The 19202-nt window shown below is 39.8% G+C and overlaps 1 protein-coding gene and 1 pseudogene across 13 annotated transcripts in view; one reads left to right on the top strand and one right to left on the bottom strand.

The window, feature by feature from the left end:
* Nucleotides 1-19202, top strand: part of ELF1 (E74 like ETS transcription factor 1) — a 116910-nt gene that overhangs the window by 75187 nt on the left and 22521 nt on the right. For all 13 annotated transcript variants that reach the window (XM_070048741.2, XM_017343508.4, XM_089304100.1 and 10 more), the window contains 2 exons: nucleotides 7717-7897; nucleotides 18259-18366. In XM_070048741.2, the coding sequence (XP_069904842.2) occupies nucleotides 7717-7897; nucleotides 18259-18366 (289 nt within the window). The remainder of the gene's footprint in view (nucleotides 1-7716; nucleotides 7898-18258; nucleotides 18367-19202) is intronic.
* LOC138843786 (uncharacterized) lies at nucleotides 16560-17396 on the bottom strand (annotated as a pseudogene).

Here is a 19202-nt window from a genome sequence, read left to right as displayed (position 1 = left end):
TCTTCCTATCCAGCTCTCTGCTATGACCTGGGATAGCAGTAGAAGATGCCCAAGTCCTTGGGCCCCTGTGAAACCTGGAAGAAGCTCCTGGTTCCTGGCTTCGGATTGGTGCAGCTCTGGCCATTGTGGCCATCTGGGGAGTGAACCAGCATATGGAAGACCTCTTTCTCTGTCTCTACCTCTCTGTCTGTAACTCTACCTCTCAAATAAATAAAATACATATTTAATTAAAAAAAAGAAAAACTTTAGAAGATATTACTGTTTTAGATAGATGCAAAAACTGAAATCTAGAAAGGCTGGATATTTGCCTTAATCTAAATCATAAGACATGGTGGGACCAGGTCTTAAAATAAGAACTTGAAAATGGCTAACCCTGCTTTGATAGTGTGTGTATAGTGCAGTGCCCTCATGGTAAAGTGTCAGATGTGGCCATGATAGAGTGAAGTGCTGGATTTTTGGTTTTGTGCTTTTGTTTTTTTAAATCAAAGGCAAGGAAATAATTCAGGAATGTCAGAAGTCCTCAAAGCAGTGTTTTGTTAGGATGAGGCTTTGGGGCTGCAATCTGATTTGAAGACAGTGCACAGGAACTTGTCTCAAAGATGTGTTTTCATAGTGAGTACACTAAATTTAGACTTTCTGTGTTTATTGGAGAGAATTGGTGTTGGGGAGCTATTGAAGACTCTAGGGAGAGAAAGGCGCCAGAACACTGTTTGTATTGCCTTGTCTTTGCACAAGGGTATGGTATGAACTGCTTTGAAATTGTGTTTTACACCTGTTCTTAAAAAGGACCATTGCACTGGGAATTTTAAAAAGGTAAGTTCTAAACCTCCTTTGTTTGTTTCAGGAAAACAGTTAATAGTTTAAAATGAAATAAGATGTTGCATAGAAGAGTTTAGTAGGATGTTTCACAATCATCATTTAACAGATTGAGTTCTGCTGTTAAGAGAAGCTTGGCACACAAGTTATGTGAAAGCTACTAAGCTTTTTTGTATCCAGAGACCTGTAGAATTAGCTTTTACTTATTAGAGTTGTAATAATGATCCATAGTATCTTAAATATCCACCTAGGACTTTTGGTTTGTGGTATATTGAGGGAACAAGCAAACCTGTTTCAGAGAGTAACATTGTTTAGGTCACTTTCCTTGTCTTTTTGTCTTGATGGTATTGCCACATATGTGATCAGCAACAAAAACTGGAAGCTATATGGCCAACAGTGTTGCAATTTGGGGAACTGTCTCTCCTTCTATTATTGCTGTTAAAAAGTTTCTTTCAATACTTGTCCTAAATTCCCCTAGTAAAGGAAAATTAGCATATGCATTTTTCACGCTGGAGCTATTAAGAACTTTGATAAAGTTACTGAACAAATGAAAATTAGTTTATCTTGACAAGTTTAATTTGCTACTGGAAATTCAGAGTTTGAAAACTGGTTTAATTGCGAGGAGTCCTTTCCTATTTAATAACCCAGATTGTGTTTTACTTTCCCAAAAAGAAAAGGAAAAATAATCTGCAAGTGCTGAACAGGAAAGTTTTCATATAACTGTCTGGTCACTAATATCCCAGGTAATGGCATGAATAATTAAAGTTGACTCAGTTAAAGAATACAGTTTTGAATGTTGTAATTTTTTTTAGAACAGTAATTCTGAACCCTGGATGCACTAGGTAATGATCCCTGAAGGCACTCTGCAGGCCAGAAAGAACTGGTTGTCTCCACAAAAAGCTTGCAGATTGGTGAATCCCTGGAAAAGATAATATTGAAAGTCATGCCTCCATTTTCTTTCCTATTCTGTTTTTTTTTTTAAACAGAGCTAAGTAAATATGCCAACAAAACAAAGCTCAGGTTGAAGGCTGATTTTTTTTATTGCACGCAGAGTTAGACAGTGAGAGAGAGAGACAGAGAGAAAGGTCTTCCTTCCATTGGTTCACCCCACAAATGGCCGCTACGGCTAACGCTGTGCCCAAAGCCAGGAGCCGGGTACTTCCTCCTGGTCTCCCATGCAGGTGCAGGGCCCAAGCACTTGGGCCATCCTCCACTGCCTTCCTGGGCCACAGCAGAGAGCTGGCCTGGAAGAAGAGCAACCGGGACAGAATCTGGCACCCCAACCAGGACTAGAACCTGGGGTGCCGGTGCTGCAGGCGGAGGATTAGCCTAATGAGCCACGGCACCGGCCTGAAGGCTGACTATAATGATGTATAGGTAAGGAGCACTGGAGTCAGTTCAAGCTAGGGTTCTACCACTTGCTAAACAGATGTATTATGCTGAATTAATTGTTCCTCAGTTCTAGGACTCTTTGTGGCCACCAGAATCTGTGGATGCTCAAGTTCCTGATATTAAATGTTGCAGTGTTTACATGTAACATATGCATATCCTTTAAATCACCTCCAGATTCCTTACTATAACTAATATAGTGTAAACAGGTCTTATACTATATTGTTAAGAGGGAAAAATCTGTGCACATTTAGTTTAGACAAGTTTTTCTGAATATTTTTGACTTGCAGTTGAATTGTTGGATATGGAGAGCCCACTATAGAAGGATACTTTTAAAACTGTGTAGGGAAATGACCTAAAAGGTACTGCATGTTTTCCATGAACATTTGAATGACCTCATGCTTCCCTTCTCCTTGCCTCCATTTTCTCATGTAGAAAGTAGAGTCCAGTATATTTTCCTCATAGGGTTTTGTGGTGTTAGAGTGGTAATACTTGTAAAACAGTGGGCAAAAATGCTTGGCATGTTAATTATGTTTGCTAATAATAGTAGACAGGACAGCAGCTACATGGCCATTGGGCATCCTGCTCTCTTCCTGTTTAGTGTATAAAATGAATAAGCTCATGTTGTAATGTTATGAGCATGAGCATGAAAATACCTGAAGTTAAAATACATCTTAATTAAACAAAACCTGGTAGTGCCCTTAGGATCAGCTGGTGCTCTTCCTTCATTTATAGGTGAGGATATTAACATAACAGAATCAGGGTTGAAGAAGACCCTAGGCCTCAGGTTCACAGATTTCTTTTGTACTAAATCACAGAACCATGTGTTCCTTTCATTCTTAAACTTCTGCTTCAAAGGAAACTTGTGTGTGTTTAAAATTTTAATAGCTTAATGTTAAATTCTTAAAATTGAAGTTAAAAGGATCCTTTAAAGCAAATTGGAATATGTTTTATTATATACAGACTTTCTGTGTTTGGGAACAGAGACTGGTAAGAATGTTTGCCTTTGGGGAGGGAACTGGAGTAGAAGTGGAGTTGGTTATTGTGATATTTGGCAAGGTATACAATACCTATAAATACCTGTAAATGCCAGAGAATGGAGTGATCAACTATTTCAACCCAATTATAGGTAAGTAGAACAGGACAAGGAAAAAAGTAGGAATCAATATTTGTAGTTATTTGAAACTTGGACTACATAGATTCAGATGAAGTTTTGGAGAATCCCTTGTAATATCCACATTTCTTTAACTTTTATTTAATAAATATAAATTTCCAAAGTACAGCTTTTGGATTATAGCAGCTTTTTCCCCCCATAATCTCCCTCCTACCTGCAACCATCCCATCTCCCATCTCCCACTCCCTCTCCCATCCCATTCTTCATCAAGATTTCAAATATCTTTACATACAGAAGATCAACTTAGTATATACTAGGTAAAGATTTCAACAGTTTGCACCCACACAGAAACACAAAGTATAAAGTACTGTTTGAATACTAGTTATACCGCTAATTCACATAGTACAACACATGAAGGACAGAGATCCTACATGGGGAGTAAGTGCATAGTGACTCCTGTCGTTGATTGAACAATTGCCACTCTTATTTATGACGTTAGTAATCACCCAAGGCTCTTGACATGAGCTGCCAGATCTATGGAAGCCTCTTGAGTTCACCAACTCCGATCTTATTTAGACAAGGCCATAGTCAAAGTGGAAGTTCTCTCCTCCCTTCAGAGAAAGGTACCTCCTTCTTTGATGGCCTGTTCTTTCCACTGGGATCTCACTCAGTATCCACATTCTGACTACTGTCTGCCCAGGTTGCAGGAGCCAAATGGATTGGGGTAGGTAGGCATATTTTTGTTTCATTTGTGTGAAGGCTTTTGTGAATCATATCTGACCCATCTCTGTCTCTGACTTAGTAGGTAACCTTGTTAAGTTTCCTAACCCAATTCTTCATCTGTTAATGGATGGAATGATGTCTGCTCTTACCTTGTAGATAGGGTTATTGCAGCATAAAATGAAATCGTGAAAATGTTTCCAATTTTGTGCTTAGCTGTGTTAGAAGACAGAAGCTTAACTTGAGGAAAATAAAAAGTTTTAGCAAGCACAGCTTCATACTAGGTTGGATTACTTGTGCATTAATCATTTCTCTTAAAGGGAAGAAGGAAGGTCAAAAGGTCTCTTTGATTGGATATGTTGTATTCCATCGTCTTCTTTTTCTGTGTGTGCATGTGTGTTTTATAATATAATTTTTGAACTTCCTAGTTTTTGTTTTAAAACTTACTTTATAATTCAAAGAGCCAGCTACTTCTGGTTAACTTCCTGTTTTCTGAAACAGGAAGAAGCATTTTGAAATAAAACGATCCAAATGTGTTTTGGGTTATTATTTGTAAATTTCAAAGCATGACATCTTGAAGAAAAGGATAGATCTGTGTAGGACCTGATACATATTTAATTTAGATAATTCTTATGGTGGGAGTAATATCTATAATCTCAACGTGCAGTTCTGCAAACATGAATTTTAAAAGATTGAGGCTGCTGAGTTATAATGAAACCATACATAATTTCAATATAGAATTAACTAAGGAAAATAGCAAAGTATCTGACATTACCTATGAGCAAGAACTTTTTTTTTAATATTTAAGAAGATGATACTTTATGGGTGAAATGTTTACGTAAGAACCAAAATGTCTGCATAGTCTTGAGGTATCTTCCTATAATATAATTATTAGTTACAAAGGGAAAAATTGTAACTTTACAGCTGAAGAGATCTGATGGACACTACCTTAACTAAGTGATCAAAATTAATAACCCCAGCTATAGGACATACAGATTTTTTTTTAAGGTTTTATTTGTTTACTTGAAAGTCAGAGTTACAGAGAGGCAGGCAGAGACAGAGAGAAAAAGAGAGGTCTTCCATCTGTTGGTTCACTCCCCAGATGGCTGCAACAGCTGGAGCTGCGCAGATTCAAAGCCAGGAGCTTCTTCCGGGTCTCCCACGTGGGTGCAGGGACCCAAGGACTTGGGCCATCTTCTACTGCTTTCCTAGGCCACAGCAGAGAGCTGGATCCGTCGGGACTCGAACTGGTGCCCATATGGGATGCCAGCACGGCAGGTGGCAGCTTTCCCTGCTATGCCACAGCGCCGGCCCTGACAAATACATATTTTAAAAGCTATGACATACTGTATTTGTATATACTTTTTTTGGTATTCGCGCCAAAAATGAAAATAATTGAATGATTGAGGAGAGGAGATACCATACAAACCCAGGTTGAGAACATTCTACAAAATAAATGCTCTATACTCTGCAAAACTGTCAAGATTGTGAAAGACAAAGGCTGAAGAACTATTCCAGGTTAAAGGAAAAAAAATATTTCAGGTTAAAAGACTTGTTATTAAGAAACAGACAGGATATTTATTAAATTAAACCTATGATGCTACATTGACTCCTGAACCAAAAAAATTTTTGTTCATTTTTTTTTATAAAGGATATCAGCAACAAATTGATTATATTATAGCGTTGCGCTTCAAAAAGTTCATGGATAATAGAATTAAAAGATAAATTTATTTGGGTGTCAAAAATTTATGAAACGTGTATATGAGGAGCCTTCAAAAAATTTGTTTATGGAAAATACATATTATGAAAAAAGTGTGCATAGACTTCAAGTTATTGTTGCACCAAAGTAAACTAACCTTTTAATACCTTTTTCTTTCCATTGTTTTTTTTCCATTGTTAATTTATTTGAAAGGCATAGTTGCAGAGAGGCAGAGAGCAATATCTTCCATCTGCTGGTTCACTCCTCAAATGGCCACAACAGCCGGAGCTGAGCCGATCTGAAGCCAGGAGCCAGGAGCTTCCTCTGGGTCCCCTACATGTGTGCAGGGGCCCAAGGACTTGGGCCATCTTCTGCTGCTTTCCCAGGCCATAGTAGAGAACTGATCAGAAGTGGAGCAGCTGGGTCTTGAACTGGCGCCCATAGGTGATACCGGCACTACAGACGGCAGCTTTAACCTACCACGCTACGCCACAGGGCACCCCTTAATTCCTTTTTCTCAACAAACTTTTTGAAGTACCCTTATACTCATGTTACTTTCTGGTTTCGATAATTGTGCTGTATTTATATAAGATATTCTTATATGAGCATTTAGGAAATAAATTACTGGAATGTTCAAGGTTAAAGGAGCGAAATCTCTACCACTTTCAAACAAATTAGAAAATAATATAGGAAGAGAATAATAAATATAAGTGTGCTTCATAAAGTTCATGGAAAAATGGAGTTAAAATATATTTGGTACAAAAAGTTTTGAAATTCATGGGTTTTTTTCATAATATGCATTGCCTATGAACATTTTGAAATATTCTTGGAGTTAAAAAAAAGAAATATTCTTGGAGTTGTGATTAAATGCTGTAATTTGAGGAATATAGAGGAAGGTTGTATGGGAATTATTTGTGCTGTGTTTGCAACTTTTCTAAATCTGGAATTGTTTCAAAATTGAAAGTTAAAGAGGTACAAGCTTAATGAGGTTTGTCCCTAAGTGATTTCTGAGTGGATTGCTGGAAACTATCTGGGTCAGTTCCTCATCTGTAAAACAAGGTGGATGTACTAGATTAAACTTTAAGGCTTCCTTAGTTCCAAAATTCCATGATTTCATAACTAGACATTAACAGTAATAATGTGTACTGTTAATAGCTATGATTGAAGAGAACAATAAAGAAAATGAAAGTTAATTTTCCTGTTTGAGTCAAAAGCTGTTGTTAAAATCAAGCCTCTATGTCAAGTGATGGTGTATTTATTAAGCTCACAGGTACTATTTTTTGGTTCATGCCAAACTTTTTTTTTTTTGACAGGCAGAGTTAGAAAGAGAGAGAGAGAGAGAAAGGTCTTCCTTTTCCATTGGTTCACCCCCCTCAAATGGCCGCTATGGCCTGCGCACTGCGCCAATCCGAAGCCAGGAGCCAGGGGCTTCCTCCTGGTCTCCCATGCAGGTGCAGGGCCCAAGCACTTGGGCCATCCTCCACTGCCCTTCCAGGCCACAGCAGAGAGCTGGACTGGAAGAGGAGCAACCGGGACAGAATCCAGCGCCCCAACCGGGACTAGAACCTGGGGTGCCGGCGCCGCAGGCGGAGGATTAACCAAGTAAGCCACGGCGCCAGCCCATGCCAAACTTTTGAGATTTTACTTAATTGTATTTTATATTTGCATATCACTTCTTGGTTCATGCTTATGCATTGATATATTATAAAGCTTTTAAATTTAATGTCATTTAAAAACTATAGATTATTTATAGGTTTCCCAATGAAACTTGGGTAGTAAGACCCAAGAATAATGGAAATTTAGATGACCTTAATGGAAAGATATTCTCTGCAGCCCCAAAAATGTAGAAGATCAAGTGGCTTATGAAGTAAAAGCTAAATTGATGACCAGCATGAAATATTTTTGGATTATATTTGTAACAAAAATGAAACTTTTAAGCATTTGTTTTCTCTCACCTCTCTTTCTCTACCCTTTCCAGCTTGGTGATCCAGCGATTTTTCCTGCAGTAATTGTGGAACATGTTCCTGGGGCGGATATTCTCAATAGTTACGCTGGTCTGGCCTGTGTGGAAGAGCCCAATGACATGATTACTGAGAGCTCCCTGGACGTCGCTGAGGAGGAAATCATTGATGACGACGACGACGACATCACCCTTACAGGTGCGTGTGTTTTCAGCAGACCTTGCTGCGGCACTATTTGGGACACTGTATCAGTCCTGAGGTTTTGGGGGTGTAAAATGTCCCTAACTTTTTTTGAGAAATTTCATTACCTATAGAAGCTAGATTCTTGCTGAGAGGAGACAACATTTTCTGAGTCATTTGCTGCGTTTCATTCTGCCGTCTTACTTCCCCTTTGTTCTTTCCTAAGTATGTTGAGATGAACATGACTGAAATAGGAGATGTGTGAGAGGAACCAAAACTACTCAGTTCACCAAATCTTTGTTTATATACCTGGCTCTGTATTCCTGAGAACAAAATGAGATTGGTTGTAGGGGAAGAGATAGGAATGCTCTTTGCTTACTACTGCCACAAGATCAAAATAGTAGACCATGACCCAAATGTACGGTAAGAGTCCTGAGATTTATAGATTTCTCTTTTGTTCATTTAGAACACGCAAGATTTTTTTGTTAAAGATTTTATTTATTTATTTGAGAGGTAGAGCCACAGGGAGGGAGAGACAGAGAGACAGATCTTCCATCCGCTGGCTTACTCCCCAGATGGCCGCAATAGCCAGAGCCAAGCCTGCGCTAAGCTGATCCAAAGCCAGGAGCCAGGAGCTTCTTTTAGGTCCCCAGCAGGTGCAGAGGCCCAAGCACCTGGGCCATGCTCTATTGCTTTCCCAGGCCATAGCAGAGAGGTGGCACGGAAGAGAAGCAGCCAGGACATGAACCGGCAACCATTTGGGATGCTGGAGCCCCAGGCAGAGGTTTAGCCCAATACACCACAGTGCCGGCCCTCAAGCAAGATATTTTGAACTTCAAGAGTAGACTATGTAAATTTGAGGTAGTGGTACTTACATTTTTGTCATTTTTAGAGATCTGTATATTGTACTTTTATATATTTACATGTATATTTTTCTTGGCCAGTAATGTTGGATACATTGAGAAAAATATTTGAAAGTAAATACTTGTATTTTTATTCTTAAAAGAAGCTTCCTAGAAATAGGCATAATGGGTGGATCACTAGATCAAGGTGGCAAGTATTGTGGCTCCTAGTTTTAGCTTTACCTTAGCACTGACCACAGTGTGTGTAATATATAATATGTATTTAGTAAAGTTTCTTGTGTCAACTTAAGCTACCAAATACTAAAAGTTTTGAAGTTAGAGAAACTGGAACAGAGTGGTATTAGTGAAAGAATGTCAGTTGGACTATTCAAAATGAATATTAAGACTAGATGCATAGTCTGATCTATGTAAGAAGTTAAGAAATACTGTCTTTTGCAACAAACTGGACACAACTGGAGACCATTATGCTTAGTGAAATAAGCCAGAGACCAGAAGATGCATATCATATGTTTTCTCTGTGTTCTGGCTAATATATAGAGTTCAAAAAGAAAAAAAAAACTGATGTATAGGAGTGAAATTGACGTATTATGATTTTTTTTTTTGACAGGCAGAGTGGACAGTGAGTGAGAGAGACAGAGAGAAAGGTCTTCCTTTGCCGTTGGTTCACTCTCCAATGGCTGCCATGGCCGGCACACCGCGCTGATCCAAAGGCAGGAGCCAGGTACTTTTCCTGGTCTCCCATGCGGGTGCAGGGCCCAAGTACTTGGGCCATCCTCCACTGCACTCCCTGGCCACAGCAGAGAGCTGGCCTGGAAGAGGGGCAACCGGGACAAAATCCGGCGCCCCAACTGGGACTAGAACCCTGTGTGCCAGCGCCGCAAGGCGGAGGATTAGCCTAGTGAGCCGCTGCGCCGGCCGACATATTATGATTTGATTATTGTATATAACCCTTGGCTATATTCCTATGGAACAGTGATCTTTTTACTTTTTACTTGTTGATCACTACATTTAGTAGAATATTAAGCCTGTGATTATAAAGTAAATTGAAAGTTTGTTATTGGAAAAATTTTTTAAATGGAAGGAGGAGGGAAAGAAATAGCCTTATGTTCTTAGATATTGTATCTTTGAAATACATGAAATGTATTCTCCTTATATTAAGAAAATTTTTAAGGTAATAGTGACATTTTAAATGAGAAGACAAAGGAAGAATGACTGGATATTCATTTTGTAGGGGAGAGAAAAGAAAGATTTTTATACCTTGGTAATGTTTCATAATGTCAACTTATATCACAAATATATGAAAAAAATATGACAAAACCATTATAAATAATACTTCAGGGATGGGCATTTTGTCTGTTGGTTAAGATGCTGCTTGGCAGGGGTTGGCACTGTGGCATAGCTGGTTAAGCCATGGCCTGCAGCGCCAGCATCCCATGTGGGTTCTGGTTCAAGTTCCAGGTGCTCCACTTCTGATCCAGTTCCCTGCTAGTGCACCTGGGAAAGTAGCAGAAGATGGCCCAAGTCCCTGGGCCCCTTTACCCATGTGGGAGAGCTGGAAGAAGCTCCTGGATTCGGCCTGACCCAACCCTGGCTGTTTGGGGAGTAAGCCAGCAGATAGATGATATCTCTCCCCACCTCTTGCCCCCTTCTTTCTCTGTACCTCTGCCTTTCAAATAAGTAAATAAATCTTTAAAAAAAATCAGAGTGTCTAGGTTCAAGTCCTGGCTATGCTCCCAATCCCAGCTTCCTACTACTATGCAGAATAGGAAGCAGCAGGTGATAACTCAAATTTTTGGGTCCATGCCTCTCATGCGGAAGACTTGGACTGAATTGCTGGCTTGAGCCTGTCTCAGGCCTCCCTATAGGAGGCATTTTGGCAAGTAAACTTAGTGGATAGGAGCTCAGTGTCTGTCTGTCTCTGTATCTGCCTCAAAATAAATAAATAAAATATCTAAAAGTAACAAAGAGGATCTGGCATTGTGGCAGCAGGTTAAGCTGCTGACTGTGATGCCAGCATCTCAAATGAGCTCTGGTGTGAGTCCTGACTGCTCCACTGTAATTTTATGAAAACAAAACAACGCAAAAAACACAAGTAAGTGATCCACTGTGTCCAAGGACAGCTTAGTAGCATCTTTCCAGCTTCCTGCTTTCTGTATCACTAACGGCACACAGAACACTATCAGTTCATCCCTTCTATCCTGTTTCATAAGGTATACTTTGTTTTAACATAATCTTACCATTCCAGATGAAAAATGGGAGGTTTGGGGCTGGTGTTGTGGTGCAGTTTAAGTTGCCGCCTGCAATGCTGGCTTCCTATATAAGCTCCGGTTCAATTCCCACTTGCTCCACTTCTCGTCCCGCTTCTTACTAATGGGACTGGGAAAGCAATGAAAGATGGCCCAAGTGCTCGGGCCCTTGCCAGCCATGTGGGAGACCTGGATGAAGTTTCAGGCTCCTGACTTTGGCCTGGCCCAGCCCTAGCCATTGTGGCCATTTGTGGAGTAAACCAGCAGATAGAAGATTTCTCTCTCTCTCTTTCTCTCTCTTTAACTCTTCTTTTCAAATAAATAAATAAATATTGAAAAAAGGAACAAAGGGTTTTCCAAGCATAAACATAAGAAAAGTGTAAAAGGAAATAAGAATTGGTAACAAATACTGGAAATTTGTTCAGTCCAAAAAAGCAATACAAGGATACTTAAGTTTTTTTGGTATAAAATGTGTTTGAAGTCTATGCATAGTTTGTTTCATAATATTCATTGTCCATCTGAAGATCTCTGTGTAATTGAAATAAAAAAGGCAAGTAACAAATGGGTTATGCTATTTACAGCCTATGTGGTTGATAAATAATTAATGTCCTTAATATATAGAGAGCTGTTAACAAATTAGTAACAACCTGAAGTGGGCAAAGAATTTGAATAGTTTCGTCAAATAAGTGAAAAAATATAAATGGCCAGTAAGTATGAGTTACTTTCCTTAATAAACAAATGTGATGTGAATAAAAATCAATTTATTTCTTGCCCATCATTTAGAAAAGATGATGAGATTATAAAAATGATAACTGTGACACTGAATTAGAGTTAAATGAACAAAAATTATACTGAATTTTTGTGATTCCCAACCAAAAAAATATCTGTGCTTGGTTATGTTTCCTGGTGATGCTCACAGGTACTCAAAGACATATAAAAATAGAGAGTGGAAGCAGGATAAAGAATTATGATTTCTATTTATATATTTGGGAAAACTGGGAGCTCATGATAAAGGCTAGCTATAGCTGGAGGAAGATAAAAAAGGTTGACCTGGGCAGGGAGGAGGGGTGTAGCCTTGTGGGATAGCTGGCAAAGCCACCTGCAATACGGGCATCCCACTGGGTGCAGGTTCATGTCCCGGCTGCTCCGCTATGTAACTAGCTCCCTGCTAATGGCTTGGAAAAAGCAGTGGAAGATAGCCCAACTTCTTGGGCCCCTGTACCCCTATGGGAGACCTGGGTGAAGCTCCTGGCTCAGCCCTGGCTGTTGCTTTATTTGGAGAGTGAACTAGTGAGTGGGAGATTTGGCTCTCCTTGTTTCTCCCTCTCTGTAACTCTGACTTTCAAAATAAATAAATAAATCTTTAAAAAAATTGACTTGGGATTGAATAAAATTTTAGTTATCTGTAATAGTAAATGTAATAATTATAATCAAAATAATGACTCAGTTATTGAGTGCTTACTATATATTAAATTCAGATAGTTTTTAAATTAAAAAGTTTTAATTTTGAATTGTTCTTAAATTTATAGAAAGTTATAAAAGTAGTAGAAAAGAGTTCTCTTCCATTCTTCATCCTGCTTCCACTAATATCTTCTGTACGTTTATCAAGAACAGGATGCTAGCATTGATTAGATTATTATGTGCTAAGCCTAGATCTTAATTCTGTTTCAGCAGTTTCAAACTGATACTCTTTTTCTGTTCCAGGATCCTATCCAGAATCACATATCCTTTAGTTATTTGTTTTTAGCCTCTTCCAGTCTCTAACAGTTCCTTTGTCTTTCCTCAAGTCTCACAATAAAAAAGGAAAGCTCCAGTTACAGAAGTTAAATGATTTGCCCAAAGTCTTAGAGTTCTCATTGATAACATTGGGTTATAACACCCAATATTTGTGCTGTTTTCTATTTTTAACAAAGTGGGTTTTTCAGGAATTCAAAAAGTTCATGAAAAGATGGGATGAAAAGTTCTATTTTGGTGCAGAAAATTTTGAAACCCATAATTTTTTTTTTCTTTTTGACAGGCAGAGTGGACAGTGAGAGAGAGAGACAGAGAGAAAGGTCTTCCTTGCCGTTGGTTCACCCTCCAATGGCTGCCGCGGCCAGCGCGCTGTGGCTGGTGCACCGCGCTGATCCGAAGGCAGGAGCCAGGTGCTTCTCCTGGTCTCCCATGGGGTGCAGGGCCCAAGTACGTGGGCCATCCTCCACTGCACTCCCTGGCCACAGCAGAGAGCTGGCCTGGAAGAGGGGCAACCGGGACAGAATCCGGCGCCCCAACCAGGACTAGAACCCGGTGTGCCGGCGCCGCAAGGTGGAGGATTAGCCTAGTGAGCTGTGGTGCCAGCCTGAAACCCATAATTTTTTATACTACATATCTTCCATGAACATTTTGAAGACCTCTCATGTAATCACATTTTTGTTCAGTGTAAACCAGTGAGACTTTTTTTTTTTTTTTTTTTTTTTTTTTTGTGAATCTAGACTTGCTTCTCCCTTTTAAGTAAAGAAATCAGATTAGTAAGATTAGAAATTTGTATTTGTTGCTCTCTGGGGTCTTTGTGTTTTGTTTAACAGTGTGACTACCACCATATGGGTATCTGTTTTGAAGGTAGCAGGGTTTTTGCAGTGAATTCTGATGTAACTGGAAGTCTTAGGGATATGCTGCACTCCTGATAGGTTGGGAACCAATATCTCTGCTGAAGGGGCATTTATCCCTGTGCTTAGTCATCAGGGGAAACACTGGTCCTCAGAAAGAAAATAGAGACTAAGAAAGCAGATATATTGGATCTTTAGGAGAAGGAATTGTGTCTTTTTTTCAGTGCTTCACTGTCTTGGTTTTAGACTTGAAGACAGCAAATGACGAAGTACAGATAAGCTCCTTCCTAGAAAACAGACCTGGTGTGGAATGAGTCATATCTTGGAAACCAGATTTCCTATTGTCATGTTCCCCCCCTCCCCCCTTCTTATCTCCCAACTCAAGCCTTTACTGAACACAGCCATCCTTGTATGAGCAGTTGTCATGAGAAAGGAAAGAACCTTACAGATGTCCTTGTCCTGGGAGGGGTGGTGGTGATGGTAGTGGTGAACTGTGCCATTGAGAAACTCCTGGGGAAGTAAGAGATAGGTAAGAACAGTTTCATTCTTAGGAATGTTAGATGATACTTCAGATGATCTATGAGGATGCTTCATGAAGTTTGTGGAAAATGTGTATTATCAAAAAAAGCAATGTATAGATCTCAAAATATTTTGCATGAAAATGTGTTAATTCCGTTTTCCATAAGCTTTTTAAAGTGACTTTGTATTCATTTACTGGGGCTGCCATAGCAAAATACCACGTTCTGGGTATTGTATCCAAACAAGAGAAATTTATTTTCTCACACTTTTGGAAGCTAGAATTCTGAGATCAAGGTGTTGGTGACGGATTTAGTTTCTCCTGAGGCCTATTTCCTGGGCTTGTAGATGACTCTTCTCTCTGTGTACCGGTCTGTGCCCTAATTTCTGCCTAGAGGAATACCAGTTATGCTGGATTAGGGCCTACCCTAATGACTTTGTGTTAACTTGATTGTTTCTTTAAAGACCCTGCCTCCAAATAGAATCATATTCTGAGGTATTGAGGACTTGGCATTTTTTTTAAAAGATTTATTTATTTGAAAGAGTGACAGAAGGAAAAAGAGACAGACAGACGGACTGACAAAGAAATATAGAACTCTTTCATTTACTGATTTACTCCTCAAATGGCTACAACATCTGGGGTTTTACCAGGCCAAAGCTAGGATCCAGAAACTCCATCCAGGTCTGCCATGGGGTGGCAGAAACTTAGGTGTTTGAACCATTGTCTGCTGCTTCCCAGGCACATTTGGAAGGAGCTAAATTGAAGTGGAGTAGCCAAGACTTGAACTAGCATTCCATGGGGTGACAGCCCACTTTGCAACAACACCCACCCTGAAGGTTAACTTATTTTAATGATAGGCACAAAATGTTGCAGTTTATTCCATCTTTTTGATTGCGGGTATTATAGTTCAGCCCTGGTTATTAAGACAAATAAAGCAAATACCCTTTTTTTCTGCCATTTTTTGGGTTGGAAGCTGGCAATGGCAAATCTGCAATTTAGGTTCCTTCTCATGACCACTCCAAGTATCCCATTTGCTTTCTTCCTTCTTTCCTTCTCCCTCGTTAATTCTTTCCTTCCTTCCTTCCTTCCTTCCTTCCTTCCTTCCTTCCTTCCTTCCTTCCTTCCTTCCATCTTCCCTCTCCCCACCCCTCCCCTCCTCTCTCCTCCCCTCCCCTTCCCTCTCTTCTCCCCTCCCTTCCCTTCCTCCCCCCCCCCCCTTTCCCCTCTTCTCTCCTTGTCAGAGTTACAGAGAGACAGAGGTAGAGAAAGACAGATCTTCCATCTACTGGTTCACTTCCTAGATGGCTACAACAGCCAGGGCTGGGCCAGTCTGAAGCCAGGAGCTTCATCTAGGCCTTCACATGGGTGGCAGGGGTCCAAACACTTGGACAGTCTTTTGTTGCTTTCCCCAGGCCATTAGCCTGGATTGGAAGTGAAGCTATCGGGACATCTCCTATGGAACCCGCGTCCATAGGGGATCCCAGTGTCCCAGGCTGTGGCTTTACCCATTATACCACAACTCTGGCCTCAAGTATCTCAATGTGCTGATTTCTGAGATACACTGAAATGGTGTACAATGCAACATTCTTAAAGATTTCACCTCTTAACCTGACACCTTTTGCTAAGGCAGGGTACTGTCTATTAAAAGCTAACCCAGTGGCCGACGTTGTGGCATAGCTGGTAAGCCACTGCCTGCAGTGCTGGCATCCCATATGGTTTGAGTCCCGGCTGCTCCACTTCCGATCCAGCTCTCTGCTATGGCCTGGGAAAGCAATGGAAGATGGCCCAACTCCTTGGGTTTCTGCACCCGTGTGGGAGACCTGGAAGAAGCTCCTGGCTCCTGGCCATTGTGGCCAATTGGAGAGTGAACCAGCAGATGGAAGACCTCTCTCTCTCTTTCTCTGCCTCTCCTCTCTCTTTGTAGCTCTGACTTTCAAATAAATAAGTAAATGTTAAAAAAAAAAAAAACACTAACCCAGGTCCCATCAGCAATCTCAACTGTTAATATATAAAAATAAAACTGTGCTCCTAAGCGTTGATTCAAACCATTGTACTCAGATCCTGTGTCAGAATATTGGGTCGCTAAGACAGAGATCCTGGCCAATGGCTTTGATGAAGAATGATCCCAGGACAATGTATATAATATCCTTTGCAGCAGAAATCAAGAAGTCAGGCAATCCTGATCTGCCTGACTAGTTTAGCATTATTTACTTACAGAGTATGTTTAAAGCTCATCCTAGATCAGGTATTGCATCCATAATCCCAAGAAATTGTTCAATTTTAGCACAATGAGTTCCTGCTAGAGCAAGTAAGAAATCATCTCTCAAAGCAAAGAGTGATGGTTTATCATCTTTGACAAGTGAGGAAAACATCAGGAGGAGGAAACAGCAACTACTTCCTAAACTCCCCATCGAATCCAATGGCTATCTTCATAGTCTCGGTTGAAAAACTCCATAGTTTTCAATTTACAAATTTGGAGAATACAATTTCAAGGTGTCTGTCAATGTCAAGAAGAATTCTCAGGCCGGTGCCGTGGCTCACTAGGCTAATCCTCTGCCTGCGGCGCTGGCACCCTGGGTTCTAGTCCTGGTTGGGGCGCTGGTTCTGTCCCGGTTGCCCCTCTTCCAGTCCAGCTCTCTGCTGTGACCCGGGAAGGCAGTGGAGGGTGGCCCAAGTGCTTGGAGAGACCTGCATGGGAGACCAGGAGGAAGCACCTGGCTCCTGGCTTCGGATCGGCGCTGGCTGTGGTAGCCACTTGAGGGGTGAACCAACGGAAGGAAGACCTTTCTCTTTGTCTTTCTCTCTCACTGTCTAACTCTGCCTGTCCAAATATATATATATATATATATATATATATATATATATGTATATATATATATATATGTATATATATATAAAAAGAAGAGTTCTCAGACTTTTCTTTGCCATGGCCAGTAAACTCCAATCCTTCAGTAGGACTCTCTCCTTAATTGCTTTCTGAGCATGCTGCTGGTAATGCTTGAAGAGTTTAATGCCCGATCCTTAGAGCTGTCCCTCTTGCAGAACCTCTCAGCAAACCAGTACTGAAGCACAGATTGTACTTGTACTTCGTACCTGCACATGCCTTTCTGATCCTGTTCATGGCAGTGGCTGCTAGGGCTGCAGCAGCAGGCAGATCAGAATTTAACATACACATTTTTGGAGGGCCTAGTCCAACCCCTAACAAATGATATGAAAGAAGTACTTATCATGTTTTTAAGATCTGATAATAGCATTGAGTTAGACTCTTCATCTTTTATATGCACATGTTAAAATATTTAGAGATAAAAGAAGACTTAGGGATAGTGGGTAGGACGTGGTTCAAAGAAGATTGACCACTTTTTGGTAATGATTGAAACTGAGAATGAAGGTCTGGCATTGCAGTGCAGCTGGTTAAGCTGCTGCCTGTGACACCTCCACTTCTGATCCAGCTTCCTACTAATGCTCCAGGGAAAGCAGCAAAAGATGGTCCAAGTACATGGACCCCTGCCACCCATATAGGAGACCTGGATAAAGCTCCTGACTTTGGGCTGTTGCAGCCATTTGGAGTGATCTCTTTTCTCTCTCTCTCTCTCTCTCTCTCTCTCTCCCTCTCTCCCTCCCTCCCTCCCTCCCCCTCTCATTCTGCCTTTCTAATAAATAAATAAATAAATAAATAAATAAATCTTTTTTTAAAAGTTGATTACTAGAAAATACCTAAAAAGATCAACCCAGTCATTTTATAGTATAGAGTCTAGAGAAACAAAATAACTTGCCAAGTGACATAAGTGATTTAGTGACACAGCTGGGATTTCTGTCATTCTAGTATGCTTTCCACTGTAGTATAATGCCCATCTTATTTATTTTTAAAAATATAAAAATTATCAGAGAAATGACTACTTTCAGAATGTGAGCTGTGTTTTACTTATCATTTTACTTACTTGTATTGTGAAAAGTCTTTTTATTTTCTTTTTAATAAAGAATACAGTTAATTTATTAATTGTATGTTGATACAAATTTTGTATGTTGACTATATATATATGTCTGTATACACACACATACATACTCTCCAATACTAAGTGATATATCCTGGCTTAAGAGATGAGCACAATGAATTTCAGAGCAAGAGATGTCTTACAGCTAATTCTGTTTTTTCTTTAATGTATTATAGTTGAAGCTTCTTGTCATAATGGGGATGAAACAATTGAAACTATTGAGGCTGCTGAGGCACTCCTAAATATGGATTCTCCTGGCCCTATGCTGGATGAAAAACGAATAAGTAAGTAGTTAACGATTGTTCTTGTTTTGCAGAGTTATTCTTGCCATCTCTCTCTGTTAGATAGTAAATATAAAAAGACCAGAGACCATATTTTAGATTTTAAGGTATAGTACTCGTAAAGGAACATTTGCTAGAGTGTTCAGTTAAAGACTTTTAATTTAAGGGATGAATACTTCAGGAATAAAAAAATATTAGTTATCAAATAGTGGGTTTTGCAGGTTTGCTGTCTAAATAAGATCATGGGTGAAAGTATCAGTGTGTTTAGGTCCTAATTTCTTGTTTAGTTCTCTCTGTAGATACTTATCAATAAATAAACAAAAACACCATTGGAAATTTTATTAATACTTCATGACCTAAAATTCACTGCCACATCATTGATCTGCTTTTAAATCCATGTTCTCCTTTAATTTTAAAGATAGTTACTTATGGTCTTTATTTTTTGCTTTTGCAATTATTTACCTGAGAGTGACAGCAGAATGTTCTGGAAGCAGTGAGTGCTCTAGTTGGTGACATCTGAGACAGTACTCTAGTGGAGGAAGTGTCTTGACTTGGATTGTAAATTACAAGCTTTTAATAGGTAGAGGAGACAGGAAAGGGCATTCAAACTAGAGGGAACATGTTGAGCCCGAGACACAAATGTCTCAAAAAGATGAAATAGTTGAGCAAAGAAATGTTTTTGTTCAGCTGAAGTGGAAGCTTCCTGGTGGATGGGAGATGAGATGGAAAGACAGGCTTGGTTTAGATTATGAAAGCTTTGAAAAACTTGGTTTGCAGTTTTTGGCTTGTTTTTATCCCCGGTAATCTATGGGAAGATGTGTGGATTTTATTGTTAAGAT

This window comes from Oryctolagus cuniculus, chromosome 9 (genome assembly GCF_051225735.1).
Source record: "Oryctolagus cuniculus isolate XC-2025 breed Fujian yellow rabbit chromosome 9, ASM5122573v1, whole genome shotgun sequence".
NCBI lineage: Eukaryota > Metazoa > Chordata > Mammalia > Lagomorpha > Leporidae > Oryctolagus > Oryctolagus cuniculus.
The sequence above is the reverse complement of the archived record's forward strand: the minus strand, read 5'-3'. Positions and strand labels throughout refer to the sequence as shown.